This window comes from Diorhabda carinulata, chromosome 3, assembly GCF_026250575.1.
Source record: "Diorhabda carinulata isolate Delta chromosome 3, icDioCari1.1, whole genome shotgun sequence".
Taxonomy (NCBI): Eukaryota; Metazoa; Arthropoda; class Insecta; order Coleoptera; family Chrysomelidae; genus Diorhabda; species Diorhabda carinulata.
The window spans coordinates 32,332,450-32,354,776 of NC_079462.1; the positions used below are offsets into that span (position 1 = coordinate 32,332,450).

Consider the following 22,327-nt stretch of genomic DNA (forward strand, 5'->3'; position numbering starts at 1 on the left):
AAGCGGAATAGAGACTTCACTAAAGGAACCGGAAAAAACATAAAGTTGAAGCAAAAATATCAAAATTGAAATGAAGAATTTATAAAGTATGACGAAAAGAAGCTTGAGTAGAAACTCGTCACTATTTTAGAGTATATCTGAAGCTATAAATAAAATGAGTGAAAAGAGATCCCAACAATTTTTGGTACTTAACTTTGTTAAGCTCATAGTTGAAATTTTCATTAAAATCATAGCGATGGAACTTGGTAACATAATTCAAACGTCAAAAGAACCACAAGGGTTCAGACAGAATATATCGACAAGGGATGCCGTATGTCAATTAATAGGAATATCAATATCAACATGTCCATTTTTTTATGTTTTGTTGACCACACTATAACCTATGGTTGAGTGCGACTGGGAGAGTTATTGAATATTGTAGAGAAGAATAATATAGATCATGAATATCAAAATATTAAGGACTTGAACACCGGAATTATGTACAGGATTGAAACCAGAACGAAATTATCCAATATAGTTCAGATTATTACCGGAATAGGACGGGTTACCGGCCTTAGCTTTACACTATCAAATAAAGGATGAAGATAATGGTCATTGCCAAAGATACGATTAGATTGAAACCAACTGTAGACAACAAACAATGAAAATTCAGCGTAAAAATCATCAAGGATCAGCTAGAGAATTTTAGTCAAACCGATACTCACGTACGTAATGTTAACAAGAAACGAAATATGATTAACAAAAAGGAAGAGGACGACAGAAATCAAAACGATAAGAACAATGAACACCAAATATAGAATGAGAAGTGTTTTGGTGAAATACGCTAGAGAATATGGACGAGGTTGGAAAATATATCATGAAACGATGGGCAAAATGGACAAAGTACCAAAAACCAAACATATGGCGATCACTAGGTAGACCATCCAGAAGATGACATAAAAGCTGGACTTCAATGTTTCAAGAAGAGCTCAAAAAGGAGACTAAATTTTTGGAACAGAGTCGTATTGAAAGAAAAAGAAGAAAAAAAATTTTGTTAGGGTTGCAATATAAAAACAATACGATCGATTTTGATATTTATCGTCCTCAATCTAGTTGAATTCGTTTTGCAGGATATTACAAAGATGTGAAGTAGAAGTATGACACTGCTTTCTGACTTCTCTGTCCAATTTGTCCTACAATAACTCAATAGGGTTGAGGTCGGGTGACTGTGACGTCAAAATCATTACTTTCAGTATATTTTTGTTTTTTCAATTCTTTGCACAGCTTCGAAGAATGCTTGGGATGGTTGTCATGCTGGAAGATAAATTGATAAATTTTTTGCTGATAAGGTGCTGGCCAGAACCTACTACATTTTCCTTAATTTTTACAGTTTTCATCCTTCGACATCTCTTTAATTTTCACTAGGTCTCCAGTCGCCCTTCCTCAAAAATGTTCCAAAACCATCTCCGAGCCTCCGCCGTATTTTACAGTCGGCACTGTTCTTCATTCCTTCCGTTCTTCCTTTGACCTGCGCACAAATATTCTTTGACTCATCGCATCATAAAACTCTTTCCCTCTTTTCATGCGTCCAATTTTTATGTTCTTTAGTCCACATAAACCTCTTGATTTTATTGATCAAAGCTGCTTATCAATGTTTATCAATACAATTCGTTTATCTTCGGTGGTTGTGGTTTTTATAGGCCGCCCTGAACGTTATCAATCATCAAACCTTATGGTGGATGCATATTGTAGTCCACAAAAAGAGTCTTGGTCCTAAAAATATAAATTGCAGCACGTTCTTGTATCTCATAGGACTAACTGGGACTAAACTATAATCATAAACACCGAAGAAATGATTTACCGTTAAAAAATAATTAACAAATCAGCAAGTTTCAACTTGCCTCGACAAAATATGAACATGTGCCGGTATAAACTAAACAGAACTATTATTTTGGTTTTTAAGACACCGTTTTGACCTTCGCTGGACAATATAAAAGAGAAATTTGCTAACGTGTAGTATTTTTAAACTTAATGAATGGATTATTAGGTGGACCAAAACTTTTGACCGGTAGTGCATATTTACAATATGCATGTCTTATGTACATTAAATCACTATGGGTAATTCATCGCCAAACACCTTACATACATTAAGCAATTGCCGAAAGTGCTTGTTTTAGGTTAAACGTAAACTTAGTAACGCTTAAAGGAAATGAGACGTATACTATCAAAGACAACACGCAAAGTAAATAAGCTTAATTGAAGTTATATTCTCAATTATTCGAAGCTCAACTACACAATGACTATTTGAAAATTGTTGAATGTTATTAATTATGTTCTTTAGTATAATTGAACCTATTTCATAAAATCTTCAAATGACTATTTAGAGAGAATATGGACTGGACAATTATACCAATGTCGTTGCATTTGCAAACAAATAGAGATATGAACACCATGCCTTAAACGTAGAAGATCTACAAAATTACATCATACGAAGCTGTAAGATTACAACGACAAAGCTCATCAATCGCCCTTAAATTTTTTTTTAAATTGGTAATTTTATAATGTATGCTTTTATAATCTTGAATTATTTTTCCATATTTCTATATTCAATTATCTTTGACGTATGAAGAAAATTGATATTTGGAGCATAATAAGATGATTTTTTCATAATATCAATCATGGATGCCAGTTTCTATAGAATTTCTGATATAATATTTATCATTAAATGTCTCGTAAAGATTCAACTTTCATTATATTCACTTCGTGGAATGTTCAATATTTTTCATTATGTAAATTTTAATAAATCCGTTCAACAGACTGTCACCAATTTATTCATTGTGCTGTCGTTTACAGTTATGGAAAAAGTGGTAAAAACATCCATTGAAATTCAATAAGCAATAAGTGACATACTTAATTCCCTTTTTATATGAATATCAACTAGCTGTTTCCATTTTTGAACGATTATTCCAAACAAAAACTACCAATAGCAGATATTAACTCATAAAATATATGGATTAACCATTTTCATATGAATTATTCTTAGTATTTTCCTATTACCTACTTCGTATTTTCTTTTTTTACATCTTCTTCCCTTGTTTTTCTCATATTTTTTTGGATATTCTTTATTCTTTTAGTCTTCCTCTTTCTCCCCTCTTTTTTTTCCACAGTTTTATCATGTTTATTTCCTTGTCGTTTTTTGTTTCTCATTCATTGCTTGTTTGAATTCTCATCTCTTTCCATTGATGCCAATCTATGTTTCTCTTACTATCTGTTTATCTATTTTCTTCTATTCCTATATCTTACCTCTGATTATAATGTATCGTGTACGTTTTTCTTTAACTATCCTTTACTTTCCTATCTTATATCCTTTGTTGTTTGTTCTAGCAGTCATTGTATTATTATGTTTTAAATTTTATTATTTCTATCCTACACCTTGATCCTCCTAATTTTCCATTCTTTGTAAACAGATACGAAAATATTATTCACCGAATCGTTCTTCAATCAAATTGTCCAACGGAAAACAAATTTTTTTAAAATAAACGATGAGTTATCACGAAACCTGATGATAATTATTGGGATTCTTTTCAATAAAAGCAAAAAAAGTAAGATAAGTTTGAATCAATCTCCTTCAAAGTATTACTTATGTCTAGTAATGCAGTTATCTAATGTTTAATCAGTTTTCTGGAAACCTCCCTGGATATCAACATACTGTAAGTGATCAAAAACTCTAATCAAGTGCAACTTGTGACAGTATGTGGTTATTAAAAAGGACCTTGTTGACCTATTATTTAATTTTTTTGCATATTGTTCCATACATATTTCACTAACCCCTGGTGAAGCTCGAATCTTATACTTATTTCGTTTGAAGTTCACTCTTAGCTGTGTTTGAGGTCGAAAGACGTCCCGACGATCATCGCAATCATCTGACTCATTTCCTCTTCTAAATTTTTATACTACTTGAAAGTTTTTAAAGTTATTTTATTATCATCATGGTACGTGGTGGTATGACGCTATGAAACATACAAACAAACATCGTATGTCTTGGTTACAAAACCTAAAACATATTTCCAGTTTGGAAATCAATTGACTGAATTCGCATCACGTATTTCAAGTAAAAAACACCTAAGTTGCGAAAACAGGAAAAAAACCTCGATTTGTTTTCTATCGTTAAAAGTTTTATATGAACTTCGAAGGGACTGTCGAAAAGAAAAGTTAATACAAATATTGTATGTTACTTGGACGTTATTCATGCAAACTTGAAATTAAAAAAGATTTAGACATAACTTCAAATCCTTTTTCTATAGTGTCGAATCATTTTTCCTAATTTCAGATAATTTGTGCTTTCTGTAGGACATTTGATATGTAGTGACAAATATTTGTTAACTCATTCTTCACGTGTTGTTGCTTTGCACTCGATAACTCTAAAGTCTTATAAATTTCTTTAATTTCTTATTTCTTAGACCTTTTAACATATTAATACAACTAAATGTTCTTGGTTTTAGGTCTCTTCTGATTTAAAATTAGATTTTTTAATGATTTTTGGAAGATAAAATTTGACGTTTCGACTTATATATCAAGTGCCTTGTACTAATTGTGACGCTGTCTACATAGGGCAAACCTCTAAATATTTAGAAAATAGACTAAAAGGTCATCGATACAATAAAATACATTAATACGTCTTATATAGTGAATACTCAATTGAAAATTGGATTTTATTTCTTTTAATAAGGAATAGTATGTAATATTGACCAGAATATATAAAGAAGATTTATAAAATGGCTCATTTTTAGGCCTTATCAGGGGTCTTTTTGAGATTTTTTGCCCTTCCATAAAATTCTGAATATTCTACTAGATCATATGGAAGTTATTACTCACTTTCAATCCCTCTAATAGTATCAAATTTTCTCTTGTTGAAAAATATTAGATATCAACCAAATCGGATTGACCTCACACTTTACTTTCCATTTTATTAGCAAAAGGCAACCTTTATTTAAATTCGGCACCATAAGCTAAGATCTTTTGTCCATAAAATCAAGCGGTAAACTGTGTTATATATGGGTCGGAAATCCCTTTCCAGTTCATTTGGGATCGCCACCGTTTTCAAAAGAGAGATCATGTAGGCCAAGTAAAGTGAAAAGTGTTACCAGATATGTGGACTTCGAATATGTTAGAATACAAAATGTATCTCTTGAATTTCGAAATGGAACAAATATCCAAGGAAAACAAACATCGAATATACAATAGCATAATAAAAAGTATAACAACATATAGTAGCGAAATCTGGCCTCTAAAAGAAAAAACAATCGAAATGCTTGAAGCCGCAGAAATGGATTATTGGAGACGCGCGGCAGGAATATCAAGACTGGAAAAAATAAGAAACGACAGAATCAGGGAGATCATGAAAGTGCAACATACGATTACGGAAGACATTAGGGTGAATCAGTTAAGATGGTACGGACATGTCCAAAGAATGCCTGAAGACCGCATACCCAAACAAATTTTAAATTGGACACCACAAGGAAGAAGAAAAAGAGGAAGACCAAGATTAAGCTGGAGAGAAGGTATCGAGAAGGATATTCGAGAGAGAGGATTGGAAGAAGATCTTTGGGAAGATCGAGAAAAATGGAAACTGGGAATCGGAAGACGGCGAAGAACGTTTTAACCCGATTAATATAAAAAAACAAATGACTTTAACGATTATCTCATTGCGATTTCAATAATAATCATAATTATTAAAAGATTGCTGCATATAATAACAAATCAATTGGATAATTAACATACCTGGGATTCTTTCCTGTGTTCTTGTATGGCGCTGAGGCCAATTAGATGATTTTGATGATATGATCCGCAACCCTCTTAAAGCAAAATAATGGGTAGGAAAAGCACCGTTGATGAAAAATCTTCGCCAATTGTTTGCGAAATCGATCGATAACTGTCATTCTACGTGGATAGGAGTTAAAACTGATTTTAAATCTAATCAAATCTAACAGGATTTCTAATTATATTTGTTATATTTCATCTACAGTTGTTTTGAAAATTGTACCCTTTAATTTTCACTTCAATATAATCAAAATGATCACGAAATGAGTAAACAGTCACTTTTTACTGGACTAGAGATGAGAATCATCCGGGAGACCGACACTCCGGAGTACAATAAATTTAATTATAAACTCATTATATCCGCTAGGTATATGTAAAGGTTGTAATAGGTATAACAATGATTAATATGGAACTGTCTGCAGTCTAACAAACTAAAACGAAATTAGTCAGCCTCGTATATAAATAAAATGAAAACCTCAAACTAGGAAAATGTATCTTTTCTTACCTGAAGGACTAAAAACTGATATATAAGGACGATGGACTATTGTAGTGGTTCCCACAGTATTTGATACATATTGTTAATATTTCAAATTATTTTTCGCAGTTTAGTTTGAGATTCTTCTATTTGATTTTATTGTTTAAAGTTTGTACATAAAAGTTTGAAAGATTATTCCGAATATATTTGAGTACCTAAGACGAGAACTTGTAGATCAATTGGAAAATGTTATTAATGAACGGTTTGAACGCTCAATTTTGATTATATTCTACTGTACAAGTGAGGGATGTTACAGATCTTGAACTAAAACGAAATAAATTTAACAGGAAACTGATTAAAACTGAAGATGCAGCCAACGATGTTGTTCGACGAATGATATATGACTACGGCTATTTTTTCAATATTCCCGTTACATTACCTTACCTAAAATTAACAACCTTAAATCATTAGTCTACACGATACCCATAGTTGATATCAACGATTTGAAGAATCGTATTCAGTAGCGTTTGACACCGTTAAAAATATTCCTCAAAACTTTGAACGTGTAAGGCAATCCATAACATGTAGGCTACATTCATGTATTTTGGTTAGAGGTGGTTATTTTCGGCATTTATTATTTCATTTCATATATTTCAACTTGAAAAAAGTTTTGATAAGAAATAAACTAGGGACTGCTAATTTAATAATATGACAGATATTTTGAAAAAATACCCCTTGCGACTGCACGAAAAGTTTCTAGCTTTACTAAAATTTTATAAAAAGAGAGAGCATAAATTTAGAACGAAAATATGAATTTAAGTTCGTGCTGCAAAGTATCATTCTATTATTATAATTAATTACTCTTCATTCTCGGTTCAAACAGTCAAAAAGCAATGATACAAGGAAAATTATTCCAATTACATTACGTCCAAGTCCGTAAAATGGTTCCTTAGGCCGGCCCTGTCCAGTTACTATGGAATTTTAACAATTTGGTGAATTCGCGCCGCCCTTTTCGGATGGCGTGCTTCTTTTTAAAAATGACGAAATACGTTTGATGTTTATTTGTAAATAATTATTTAGTAGCAAGCGGTTTATTTACAGTACTTCTTCTAAATAATTCCTATTAAAGGCTATTTATTCATTTATTTTGCTTCTTTTTGTTCTAGAACTTCGTAGAATTTTATTTAGGTGTATAAATGATTTATGTAAACGCAGTTAGCTGGCTTTAAATGAAAAATGTCATAGTGAATATAAAGAATTAGTAAAGTAATCGACAAATTGATATTAATAAGTGTATTATTATATATAGTGTCTATTAATTCACCCCACAAAAATAAAGAGTGTGAATAAATACGAAAAACGTTACAATATACTGTCGATTATCGACTATCATTGCAAACTTAACCGCATAGAATATACGAAGAGAGAAAATAGAAAAACCACTTGTTGGGAATTTAGTTTCTTAGTGGAAAAAAGAAAACTTAACAATTACTTCAATCTACGCTTAAATTCGATTATAGCTGTCTGATTTTATTTTCACTTTATTAGATTATGTTGTTAAATGAAAATGATTTTCCGCCGTTTCACTGACTGGCCTAAAACAGCGGTTTTCAAGCAAGCAAAGATATACGTTCGTATTTTTTTGAATTATACTCCAGCTGTCCCACCAAAAAGTATCCCGTTTTCCCGTTTTGGGTTTGATATAAATGATTTGTCATCTGATTTATGCTCTAACCTTTCTCATTCTTTTCGTTACAGATTCCGAATTTATTTACAAGGATGAACATGGAGGCGTTACACTTTTCGATGCAGATAACTTAACAGCGACTACTGTTATGACGAATATGACGTTTGTAAGTTGATATTAGGATATGTTTTATTTGATGTGAAAAGTAGTAAGATTTGAGACGGTTTCTTGAAGAAATTGAAACAGAAATAAAGTTGTTACATATAATAAATTAAGAAAACCTTAAATTGAATTAAGAAGTGGGATAGTATCAGTAAATAGATACATGAATATAGCTTAGAGACTTAGTGAGCTGAGAGTGACAAAGCTAAGAGCAGTATTGGAAAATCGCGGATGGGAACGAAAAGACGAGTGAATAAGTAGAATAGTAGCAATATAAAGTGAGGATTTTTATCCGGAAACATTTTTATTTACAGACGCGGCTTTCGCCGCAATCTTGTCAATTTCTGCCAAAGTAAACGAAAAGATTTCCTACGAATATTCATCCAATTTATGTTGCTATACATGCCACTATTGCCACAAATACTCATAACTTCGTTTCTAAAATAGTATAAATAACGCGTCTTCGCCCTTGTGCCTGTCCTGCCTGGATGTAGTGGAATTTTAAAATTCGGCACGGCGACTTTGATGTTTTTGTTACATTGTTTCTTTTGAACTAATTTCTAGGGAGGTCTATTTATTTATTCATTCTGTTTCTTTATTTTCTAGAATTTTTGAGAATTTCTGTTGAGAAATATATAAAAAATTTGTGTAGCACAGTTACAATATATGGGCGTAATAAACAGACCGAAATAGAAAGTAATCGAGAATTTAAATAAATTATTTAAGCTAGTTAAATGATAGTGATAAGTGAATTATATAAATTAGTTAAGTGTTGTGTAAGGTATTTAAATAAATTAAGAACGCAAGAGACAGTGTCTATTAATTCACCACACGAATAGAAATTGTAAAAATAAAGTGGAAAAACATTACAATAGGATGGAAAATCAGATTAAGCTAAAAAAGGAGGATATAGATTTAAGAAAACCCTGCAAATCAGATATGAACCCAAAAATAGCGACAATTCTAAGTTAGCTAGAGTTGAGCTCCCAACTTTCGATGGGAAGATATCATGTAGAAGAGTTCAAAGAGAAATTAGTGTACATATATATAATCCTACGCGAAGAAAATGCTTTTCTCTCTAAATACAGATATGTTTGAAAAGTTCATAGTCAATAAATATTAGTATTAATAACTTCAACTACCATTTCTACAAAATCTTCTTGGCGAACCCGAAAGAAGGTCATCAAAACCGACTAGCTCCATTCGAATGCGATCAAGATAAGAAAGAGCAGTCTGACCCTGCCTTCAAATAATCTATTGGTTTATATGAAAATGAAGGAAAAGCTAGAGCAACGAATTGGCATTCGTCTTTAGTATGAAGTTTAGATATAAGATGAACTCTGCATAGCCTCCAAAACCATGAGCTTCGACGACACGAAACTGGTTATGTCCAAGATAGAGCGTATCCAGTAGGATTGGCGACTTTAAATGTATCCCACACACTAAGATAAAATAAGAAAATATTAAATAACGTTGTATTAGGCAAACAATATATTTGATTATACGGTGCCCTGGATTATAATTTATAAGAATAATTATACTGATACCATTTTAGAGATACAACTATATATCATTACCTTACAGTAAAGTATCTTGGAACATTAAGACTCAAATTTCCATTGGGATCTGACCAAGTTTGTACATTGTTTCTCTAGAAATCGGAAGACGACGTGAAATAGACGTTCTTTGTAGATTATTTCTTTCAAAACAAATTATGTGGAAGTGAAAAAGCTAATGGATATTTCAAGTTTACCCAAGAACAAAGAAAATGTTTCCCTTTTTCTAATTAGAAGGAAAATCAAGAAATGATTCAGCATTTCTTTGAAAAATAAGCAGAATATATTATTATTTTAATGAAAATTACGACTGAATTGCTTTTGAATTAATTATACCATATACAATTTCGGTATTGGCTAAAGCATCTGCATACCAATAAAATTTGAAAAACAATTTATATACTTTCTTTAAGAATCTAATATTTGTGACTGTAAAAGGCGTATTAGACGGCGTGGAACAGTCAAATAAAATAAATTAGTTAATAAATATATAAATTAGATAATAAATACGAGGGCCGTTTTTTTTTCAACCTCCGATCGCTCCGTGCAGACGCTAGGCGGGCAGAAGAAAGCGGGCATGCGCTGTAGTCGACTGTGAAGCTCTCGCACTTCACACTCCGCCATTATTGACATTCAGGCATCAGTCGGCGTTGTGCTACAACCACGTAAACATCCGCCATTATTGAAACATCATGAGTGACCGTGTTAATGGTGTCGAAATTTTAAAGATGGCTCTAATGATGTGAAAAACAAATATATATGCTCTCGGATATTATTATCGAGTATTTAAATTAATTGAGGGTGATTTCTATTTGGCAACAATTTGAGGTTGGGCATAAACATGTTGTTCAATGTGGATCACTAAGAAAACGCATTGAATAATTTTTATATAAAGCCAATTTAGTAACAACATTGGATATGATTCTGTAAATATATCGGGGTGTTTTAATACAATGGTTTTAAACCCCACAACAATAAATATCAAGACTCAAACACAAACATAATATATTTGGACGAACTCAGATTTGACACAAACGAGGTAGTTGAATATAGCTGAATACTTAAAATTGAATACTTCCTGCTTAAGAAGAAAACAGGTTATTATGAGGGGTTTTCCAATAAGGAAAAGTTTTTTTCAAAATAAAATGAAAACCATTTAAGATAGTTCAAAAACTGTATTATCGTATTGAAGTACAACTCGACTACGCTCATATGGCCACTGCGGGCACGTTTGCAGCGGTTGATTCGTTGGACCCAATTTTCCATGACTCTGCCACATATTTCGGCCGAAACGGCTGCTATTTCGCGTTCAATGTTGGTTTTAAGCTCTTCCAACGTCGTCGGCTTATTAGCATAAACCAATGACTTGACGCAGCCCCAAAGAAAAAATCTAGAGGTATTAAATCGCACGAACGAGGCGGCCAATCGACTGGTCTATTTCTTGAGATAACATGCTCAAACTTGTTCTTCAATAAATCGGTTGTAACGTGTGTTGTGTGGCTTGTGGTGCCGTCCTGTTGAAACCACATGCTGTCCAAGTCCATAAATTTCAATTCTGGCCAAATATAATCGATAATCATGGCGCGATAACGATAACCATTTACAGTCGACGAAAAAATATGGCCCTATGACGCCGCCGATATGCAAACTGCACCAAACAGTTATCTTTTGTGGATGAAGTGGTTTTTCATTAAGCACATGTGAATTTTCACCCGACCAATACCGCATATTTTGTTTATTGACAAACCCATTGAGCCAGAAATGAGCTTCGTCACTGAAAATGATTTTGCGATGAAATTTATCATGTTGGCGCATCTTTTCCAGAACCCAATCGGAGAATGTACGTCGCTTCGAATGGTCCATCGTCTTCAATTTTTGAGTGAGCCTGATCTTGTGTGGGCGTAAAGTAAGATCCTTGCGCAAAATTCGCGTGGTTTTCGCGATGCCCAACTCTTGAGAACGCCGTGGAATTGACTGATTTGGATCATTTGTTACGGGAGTTTCAATGGCAGCGATATTTTCGACACCAACCCGTAGTCTCACTGGCACGGCAACATCACACAACGAATATGTAGACTCAAACTTTTTCACTAAACTTGTTACTGCCTGTCTACTAGGTCGAGAATTACGACCGAAAATCGAAGTTAACGCTCTTAAAGTCACGGACTCCGAATTTCTCTAGTTAATTTTTAAGATTTGCAGACGTGGTTCGTTCGTGTACTTTACCATGATGAAAAGGTTATGTCTACTGAATAAACTGACAGTGACGGTTCGATGTTAAGTGAAAAGGTGCGTTCACAAACTAAATTCAAGTCAAGTCCCTATTGGAAAACCCACTACTTAATAGTTTGGTTTTGTATCAAATGCATTTTTTCAGCTAATTGCATTTCTCGATCTCAAGCAGATTACTAAGCTGCTAAGTTTTGTTTTTCAATATCTAGGGGAGATTTATATAATAAATTATATTGTAGAAAAGAAATTATATTCGCGAAGCTCTAAATATCTCATTTCTTATATATTGAGTCGTCGCTGAAGACTTCACATTTTTCTCACTTTTATTATATTTTGGATACCTCAAGTGAAACAAGAATTCTTTTACAATATTGTAAGCAAACTGATTCTAATTATTTTATTATCCATAAAAGACATAATCACGCCATTAAACAGATTAGAAGTATATTTTTTTCACATACAAGTACTTTGTATAATTCCCTGTAGCTTTTTTCTCTTTTTTCTTCAACGTAAGCAAAATGCAACGTTTACGTTGTCAATCTTACATGTCCTGGCTTCGCTACTTGTCAAAAAGTGTTTTTCCAGCGCACTATTTTCATTTCGATGGTTTCTAATATTCTCTTTGTGTTCGATGTGTTGTGTGTGTTCCAGATTTCACGACTGTTATCTATAAAATTATCTTCAATTATCATAATGAATTTAAAAGGTTATAATTTACGTAATTTTCATTTCGTAGCTTTATGTGTATTTGAATACCATCCGATGGTTCTTTTTTAACTTGCAGTAAAATGTATGCTGGTGAATAAAAACGTAGAAATTTTAAACATAAAAAGGAGTAATTATTTTAACGTCCCTTATCTCCGTTTATTATTCGTTCCAGAGAGAATTACTACTTTTCTCTTTATATTTGATGAATCTATTGTAGAAACCAAAATGCATGTATCATATAATTGGATAAGCTTGAAATAAAACTAAACTACAAATAACGAAATAAAAAAAATCTTTGAAATCAACAAAGCGAAATATTTTTGTTCCAGATACAGTATGCTGTAGCTGATTTCAAGATTTCTAACAATCTGAAATACATTCTTCTTATTAGTGAAGTTAAAACAGTCTTCAAATATACAACTTTAGCCAAATATCATATCTACGAAATTGCAACAAGGTAAAAATATTAGAATTGAAGTAATTGGAAAAGAAAATTTTTCTTCGTCATGAATATATAAGTGCAGCATTTAGAAAGTGTTATAGTATAAGTCAAAATAAACTTTCCGTTTATAGATCTTTCTTATTGTGTGAAAGGCAGTCAGAATTTGGATTTTTTCCCTTAATTTTGTACCATTACGAGTTAGGAACGTACGACTCGAAATGGTTTGTATTGTACAAGTTTTGCAAAGATAACTTTGTATTAAAACAACGAACAAAACTTCTCTTCATCAATTGGTGAGCTCTTTTTAAAAAAAATCCTTGGCTTCAACGTCAGCACTAATCGACCTCTAAATAGTGACGTCCCTTAATTTTATTAATTCCGATTATAGAGTCATATTCTACCCTTAAATCTGCTTGCATCGTTATATTAGCAGAAACAATTGAAATTAATTTTTTGTGCTATGAAAATGTTTAGCTACACTGGCAGCACTAAATGGTGACGTCTTTCAATTCCACTAGTACCCTTCCAGCTTTTACTGAAACGGTAACACTAATTGAACACAAGATAATGACGTTTTATTGGACACAAAAATGTTTTTTCGAAAAATCTGTTTGCTTATCAGAGCTAATTGAGCACCAATTGAGCCTCTCAATGCAATGATCTCATTTTTGGTCCACAGCACCAAATGAGCACTAAATATTGATCTATAAAATGATTCATTCTACCAACTTGATCTTTCTAACTTCACACACGTGCTATTTAGTTTATTTTTAAGACCAGGACTTAACTCGATCTCGTTACTCTTAATATACCTGTTATAGATTCAATTCTACATTCAATTTTTCCGTTATCATATTCTCAAACTGTTTTAAAATTTCAGATTACGTAGGCCATTATCTCCAACGGAACTGGACGAAAATGCGCCGTTCTTACAATATGCCACATGGTCGCCAGACGGCACTGCGATTGCCTTCATTCATAACAACGACATTTATTACAAACCTAAAGTAGAGAAAGATTTAATTTGTCGAATAACTTATACAGGTCAATCCGATATTATATTCAATGGTATACCCGACTGGCTATACGAAAATTATATTTTAAAGACTTCACACGCTTTATGGTTCTCAGCAGACGGTATTTATTTGTTGTATGTTACGTTCAATGATACCAACGTCGGAGAATATAAATATCCCTGGTACGACACTCACGAAAATCAACAAACTTTATATCCGAAGATCAAGTCTTTTAGGTATCCCAGGGTAAGACATAATATCTTATTAGTACAGGCAAATTAGGCGATTTTGAGCTAAAATTAAAAAACGGTTTTGATTTTATAGATTCTGGGAGGTTTTGGGATACTGAATAAGTCTAGAAACTCTTTACAAAATTACGTGCACGGATTGCACATCTCAATATTTTCACCTTAAAATTTATACACCCAAAAATATTTTTAATCGCGAATATCTCGAAAACTACGGGGAAATCGAAAAACTGTGCTGGAGCAAAAAATGTACAGTACCAAATTCTCTACAGATTGGTCTGCAAGCTTTTTTTCCGAGCCTCAAAATTTTCATCGTAAAATGGGTTCAAGTTCTCAAAAACATTTTGAATTACGAGTACCTCGAAAACTATGAAGATTTTAATACATACTGCCTGGAGAAAAAAATGTGGAGAGCAACATTCTGCACAATTTTTTCCTAACCTCAAAATTCCATTATAAAATAGATTTGAACGCTCAAAATATTTTGAATCACAAAAACTACGTAGAATTCGAAAAAAAGCTGTAAAGCACAAAATGATTAGCTACATTTTTTAAAAGTGAAACTATTAAGAAGTCTCTGAATATCGAAATAATAATCTATGTAGCTTATATAGCCACTATACCTCTTCATCTCGGAGTATTTTCGAAAATTATGCTAGCTTACCCGAGTATAAAATAGAGATCTAAACCATCATGATGCATTTTGATTTCTTGAAAAATAAATTTCCCTAGAGTTAGAAAAGAGACTTACTCAGAAATAGTGGCTCCAACGAAAAAATAACCGCAGACTTTTTTATAGAAAATTTTGTACTCTATATTTTTTGTTCGAGTAGTTTTTTTCGAATTCCTTTTAATTTTCGAGTTATTCGCGTTTAAAAATTTTTTTTAGTTACTAGTTCGAAAGTTTCGAAGATCCGTGCCTTTAACTTTGTTAAGAGTTGTTTTTCAGTAACCGAAAACTTCTGAAGATTTCTTGAAATTATTTTTAGGCAGTTGAAATACATTTTAAGTATTTAATAATAACTTTTACATTGAAATAGAATACTTATTATATGATACGTTTTCAAACACCATGTATATAGTGATATAACACAACATTTATGGTATAATTCGAATGTTTCAATAACAATCGATTCAATTTTGATTTAGGTGGAAACGCAAAATCCGGAGGTTTCCGTTTGGATAGTGAATCTAACAACTGTGAAATATTTGTTTCCCCTCGAGTTGAAACCGACCAACAGTGTAGAGAATGACAGTTATGTAACCAGCGTAAGTTTTCACGGAGAGAATAATGTGGGAATCGTATGGTTGAACAGATCTCAGAATAAATACGTCATTGTTACCTGTAGATCACAAAATAATTACAATTGTTCGAATGTGAGTATGATACCTTCAAATAGATTTGATTTAAGTTATACGAGTGAACGTCATCTTTTACAAACTTCTTACTTAAAGTTACAGCTGGTTTCATGAGCGAAGATACGTCGAAACAAAATTAAACTTACTACACAGAAACCCGAATTAGTTCTGCATCATTACCTTATTTAGATCGATGCTTTCTGCAATTGGAGAATTTGAAATGACTGTAGCGGAACTAAATACCGAGTTTACAATGAAAATATTCATTCTTAGTTTCATATTGAACATATTATTCAATGAGCTAGTAATGGCTTTAACTCGCGAATCTTTTATCGATGTTTCAATATTGATTCTAAATATAATTTGGATAAAAGTTTTATATTTATTGCTTTATAGTTTCACATTGAAAAAGAACATATTGGCTGGACAGAACCCATATTCCATCCAGTTTTCAATTCGAACGGTACTAAGGTCTTAGTTCGACTTCCAGTGAAAGATGGCGATAATGGTCACTTCATGCACGCTTGCGAAATTTCAAATAATAGAGTTCGACCTCTCACACACGGAGCTTTCGAAATAACGAGGATATTAGCTTGGGATGAAGAAAATTCAAATATGTAAGTCTTTATTCAATATTCATTAACAAATTGATTTGTTTGATATATGTTTGTGTTTTTTGTTATGAATTGCTTAAGTCCAATTCTATCTATGACTTTTTCTTATTGCTTAATTTTCATATCAAACAATGTTAGAACAAAAAAAATCATTCCTCTAGCGTTGAAATCGCACCAAACGTTATAATTTGCTGGATGTAACGAAGACTGTAGTGTCTGATGTTGCCTTTTCCAACTTTTTAGAAGCATGGGTGAAACATACTGTATCTCGGATCATTTCACATACCGACTAGAAAACCTCTCCTATCTCTGGCCTCTGCGGAACCGTCGTTAGGCGGGGGGAATAGCTATCTATATGGATCTTACGCCAATTGCTTCGTTCCTCTCTATTTGCCCCCTTCTTCCTTTTGTTCTCTTCAAACGGACGTTTCTTTAACACCTCAGTCGCAAACGTTTTTTTTTGCTACCCAGGCAATCTTCATTCACACCCAGGTCTTATGAAGCATGCTAAAAGGCTGGAATATGAAGAATACATTCTCTTAGACATGTTGGGCACTCTAAGGAATCCTCATGCTTGAACCTGTGAAGATATTCCCTAAATTATCGATGTCAATAGAGCATTTGAAATGAGTAACAATTCATCTGTCTATGCGAGCGGCTGGGCCAAGTCTTCACTCGCGGAATAAGTTAGTGGATCCATCTTACCTTATCGGAAGCATCTCATACCATTTGCCAAAGATTCACGTTCTTTCTCAGTGTGGTAGACTGTCGGTGAAGTGATCTTCTTTCTTCCGCTAACAATCGAATAGGTAAGTACCCGGACTCTGTATGGTATGCGCTGACAATTCTCAGGGCGCTCGACTTATAGACTGGAGCAACCCTCTTTCTTGATTGATGTTGGCCCAAATGGCAATTTTGTATATGGCGACAGACGACAACAAAGAACTCCTTCTCTGTTTTGGATTCTTTAAGCTCGTTAGAAATCGAGATAAGATGTTCTTCACTCCAAAAGACGGTTTGTTGTGGCTTGGTTTCATAGTTATGTGGGTAAAATCGGAATACGTTCGTTCACAACAGCGTCATTTTCTTAAGTCAATAAATTGTAATATAAAAATCTATCCTCAGATACTCGATTATGAACATATAAGAATAATGAAGTCTTCTATGAGTTACACGAGTTTCCTAATAATATATTTCCAAAAATGAACGCTTCAACTGTTTCGTAAGCTTTATCGTGGACATTACCTGCTCACAATTATATACATCTAGTTCTAGTTTATCTATTGAAGATAGAATGTTCAAATTTTTTTCTTCGAAAAGTTGATTTTTATAAACATCTGTTACATCATTACCAATGACATAACTTTGTGAATAATTGGTATTAATTTCTCACTGATGAATGAAGCGAACAAAAAATACCAATTAAGGTTTTTAAATTTATGAAATCGTGTCCATAACGAATCATTTATTATATAACATCGAGTTCAATTGAAACATGTATAGAAAGGTTTCTGTATCGTTTGTTTAAATAGGAAAAATTTGCTGCATTTTAATCAAAATTTATACCACAAATCAGTTTTTAATTTGAACAGAAACAAAAACTGCAGTCTAAAAACATCAATATCAACTAATTTCTGAAAAAAGTCTGTTTTGATTTTTATTAATTATCAAGTTTAAACGTCAGCAAAAATTTACTTTTTACACAAAATGGTTTCACAAATATATTCATTTTAATATAATGTAGACATAAAAAATACAAAGTATCTTTCCTATTCTAACATTTTTTCTGGCCTGTCACGATCATAGCTCATGGCAATGCTACAATCCAACTTAGACTTGAAGGTTTTTATAGTCTATGAAAGTGAAGCATCAATCTGGGCAATAAAACCATACAAAGAACAGAAATAGAAACCTGGATGGGCGTCTAAGGACGGATGCAAAGCTTTCCCAATTATTACCTATTTGTCAGAAATTATAAAGTTACGTTAACAAGTCTTCAGCAATGCATATTATATATTGGATGTCCACGAGGCTCATGGTATACTACACTGATGGTTCGAAAATGGAACAAGGACAATTAGAAGCTGGTACAAGAACCAAGCTCACTATCCCAATTGGATTGGAACGTTATCCAGACGGAAACGTACGGAGACAAACACCAAAACTCATAGATATCTGATTAGATAGCAGAGCAGTCCTCCAAGCACCTGAGTTCTGTAAAATTAAGTCAAAGCTAATATGGAAATGAACTTACTCTCTGAATTTCTAGAAGAAACAACCAAATTATTAGGCTTTGGGGACTCTAATACATTGGAGTGTACGACAATGATCGTAAAAAGTCTGAAAACAAGAGGAAATCAGAAACATGGAGTTTGGATGTCTATAGAGATTTCTTTCTCATTGTACCAACTAAACCCAAAAAAAATTTATCAAAACAAGCTAAGAAAAGTTACTGGTACGCTCACTGGGCCCTTTTCAGTGAATCATCACGTAAAAAACATCGGAGAAACTCCCGAAAACTCTTGTTGGAAAATCGCGAGCACCTCGTCTGCGAGTATGAGGCTGTCCATCGACAAAGACCACGGTGGGCCTCTTGGTAAAGTCGTTACTATCTGAATAGTAAACAGTTCAGAATACTCTATGGGTAGAAGTATTAGTGAACCCATTTCCATCAGTAATCTTCCCAGCCACTAAACGTAAAAAGTACTTCTTGTTATTGTTTTCGAATTCGACATTGATATCTCATCAATTTTGTGAAACCCATAGTTTTCTCCCGAGACCCTTCAATAGATTTCGAGTAAAAGAATGTAGATTATTCATCAATAAAGATTCCTTTTTAAAAAAGATGTTACTAAAACGGCCTTATCTAGTTTCGAAAACATCATTAACAACTTCAAAACTCGCGATGGCTGTATGTGGGTTTTAAATAATAGATTTCTACTTTCAATATAGTCTTAAAAAAACTTCAGACATGATTTATGGTACAAAAATTTCTCAATTGAATAAATTTACGCATATTGCTGCCATAGGAGAAGAAATATGTAAATCCGACTTTAAACTCTAAAAGTTGTATGTGAGGAATAGAGTTTGAGTTTGAAACATTGGTATCGATTCATTTGACTCAAACATTATATACATCTACAATACAAAAATAATGTAAATCCAGAAAATGGAACATGAATAATAAAAACTGGTCTCTACACCCACGGAAAACGTTTAGATAACTTTGGAAACATCCTTCGAATCGTATTGAATCAAATTTTTTGTTTTATTAAAAAGTACGATTGTGTCAAAATAACTTATATACTTATTTATATCCACTGCATTGTGAAACTCTGCAAATTCTGTCCAAACACATTCTTATGTTTACTTTTATCCGCTCTGACAAACAACTAGGGCGTAAAAACTATGTTTTCAAAATCTTCGTTGAAACCAGACGGGTAGGTTGGAGGAAAACACATAAAACTTTTATTTGGAAATGTTATCACGTCACAATTTAGGTCAACTTTTGTTTGCCACATTAGAATTCTCAAAGTTCAATTACTTAATGAAATTTTTGGGAAAATATCTGTTTTCGGAAAAGCGATTAAAAAGTCGTAACGATATATTATTTCTGGACATTTTATCTCATTATTTGAAAAAAAAATTTAGCTTCTACGTAACATTGTTAACATTTAGTTCATATTGTAAGTGAGCTATAGTTAGGCACTAACTTACAGTGCTACTGCTGATAAAATGGTCAAAAGATGCTAGACAAAAAACATTAGAATTAGAGTCAAACATCAGGATATATGGTTGAATAAATGTAGTTGCACCATCTCCAAAGCGAGTTGGTCAAGGATAAAGAAGAGAAAACGAAAAAGATTATAAGTTACCTGAAAAACTTAATCCAGTCTATTGGTGTGATTGTAGTGCTAGTCTATTCTACCTTGATGAAGAAACGACATCAAATGCTATGGGACGAAAAATAGAATGCCTTGAAAGAATTGCTGGATTGGAAAAAGAAAGAAGATGGATGTTTATCTTCATTATGATATTTTATGAACTTCCAAAGATCTCCCCTTTCAAATTCTATGGACATCATCATCAATTTCACCCCAATCACAAGTTTACTATACAGTTAATTTGTAATTGTTTCATATTTAGATAAAGATCGTCACTATGATCTTGATGATATGAATATCTACTATATAATCGATGAATTAGTATGTTTTTATGGTTCTAGATATGCTCTTGGAACTCTCGAAAACGCACCAGGAGTTCGTCACCTCCTTCGCATAACGGATCAAAATTCTCCTCAATGGTTCTGTTTAACTTGCAGCCCTGAAGTTGATTTAAATAGTACATTCTCCGAACCGCAAAACGAAACAACTATAAACAATAGTTTGTGGCTAGATTATCCTTGCGAATACAACAATGTAATATTTAGTAAAAATTACAAATACTACATCCAAGAATGTCTAGGACCGGAAATTCCAATCGTACTTTTAGTTAAAACTTCCACAAATTCGAGAAGAGTTATCCTAGATACTAGTTTCAAACTTAGGAAAAAAGTTCGAAAGTTATCACCGCCTCAAATAAAAACTTTTTCAGTTGAAATTGAGTATGGATTTAAGGCTCAAGTTAGATTATATTTACCTGGGATACTAAGGGAATACGAAGATATCACTTTTCCCATAGTTTTACTAGTGTAAGTATGAATGTTTAAATATCTGAGTTTAATAAACTAATTTGATTTTGGTTACACACAACGCAGTTTAAGTTACTGAAAAGTAAATTGTTTGCTTAAAAAGTTGAACACTAAACACTTAAACTCAAAAATCTAAAAATGAACAAAATGAAAAAGTCAAAATCACAGGCCTTGTAACAGTTGAAGTTGCCTTTATAGTAATTTTTTGTGTGTCTGAATAACTTAAGAATTTAGAAAGTTAGAAAATTAAAACAATATTTGATATTTGTTTTTATGATAATAATATTCACACCTGAAGAAGACCAAGCACAAATCTTGTATAAATAACTGTGGTATTCGACCTCAGTTGAAGTATATAAATAACTGGTACTCAGATAGGGTTGGACAATTAATATTAAATTGAACGCCACCAGCTTTTTTACGAACGATGTTAACAATTAATGAAAAAAGATAAAAAAGAAAAATAATAATTAAACAATCTTAAATTATCCCCGGACAAAATTATCCACATTAATATTTATTGCTAAGAACAATAAAAAAAGTTTCAGCAACGCATAAAATTATTGAAAAAATAATAAATTCGTATTAACTGCGTATCCAAAAGACTTTAATTAAAAACTAACAAAAGCAGTTTTTAATTATACCCAACTCAGATTTATTTATATGTTAAAGATGAGGCTGGGACTTATCTATGAAAATCCGGGATGGCTACAGCCCTCAACTAATTTCCCAGATGTTGGAATGAGTTGAATTTGTAGTCTGGTGATTGGACTCTTGGTGGTTGAAACCTGGCAGCTGTAGAACTGCGGGAAAGAAGGAAAAGGGAACACACATGGAAATTACTGAAGAAGTAATAACGACTAAAAAGAACATATTTGAACAAAAAGAGCTTATGCTCCAACATAGAAAAAACTGAATTCTGTTCCCCAAATAGAAAATACGAATTTATATGAAAACTATCATACAAAATTTGCTTGAAACAAAAGGAAATCCAGAAAGTTAACTGGAACTTTCGTGAGCAAAATGATAAAAAAAAACAAGGAAAAACTTAGCGAATATAAAAAATGAAATCATCACAAATTTAGTAAAATTTAGTTTGATTCGAAGTGTAGATAGGTAGAGGAAGAATTCGATTCGATTTCGAGGTTTTATTGAATTTCACGAATTGAGTGGGAGGTCGATAACAAATCAATTTCTTCAAAAACTCAAATGTTAGAATAAACAAATCCGAATTGGCTACTGGGCCACAATACGTGAACAAATGATAGAAAAATAGAAAATAATTATCTTGCTTCGAAACTTCTTCAGTAAATTAGCAGACTTTAAGAAACAAAATCAA

At 32.6% G+C, this 22,327-nt stretch overlaps 1 protein-coding gene across 6 annotated transcripts in view; it reads left to right on the forward strand.

Annotated features, from left to right (window-relative positions):
• Positions 1-22,327, forward strand: part of LOC130891328 (inactive dipeptidyl peptidase 10) — a 216,903-nt gene that overhangs the window by 190,580 nt on the left and 3,996 nt on the right. For all 6 annotated transcript variants that reach the window (XM_057795975.1, XM_057795974.1, XM_057795977.1 and 3 more), the window contains 6 exons: positions 8,033-8,127; positions 12,949-13,076; positions 13,942-14,323; positions 15,475-15,702; positions 16,081-16,301; positions 20,524-20,988. In XM_057795975.1, coding sequence (XP_057651958.1) covers positions 8,033-8,127; positions 12,949-13,076; positions 13,942-14,323; positions 15,475-15,702; positions 16,081-16,301; positions 20,524-20,988 — 1,519 coding nt within the window. The remainder of the gene's footprint in view (positions 1-8,032; positions 8,128-12,948; positions 13,077-13,941; positions 14,324-15,474; positions 15,703-16,080; positions 16,302-20,523; positions 20,989-22,327) is intronic.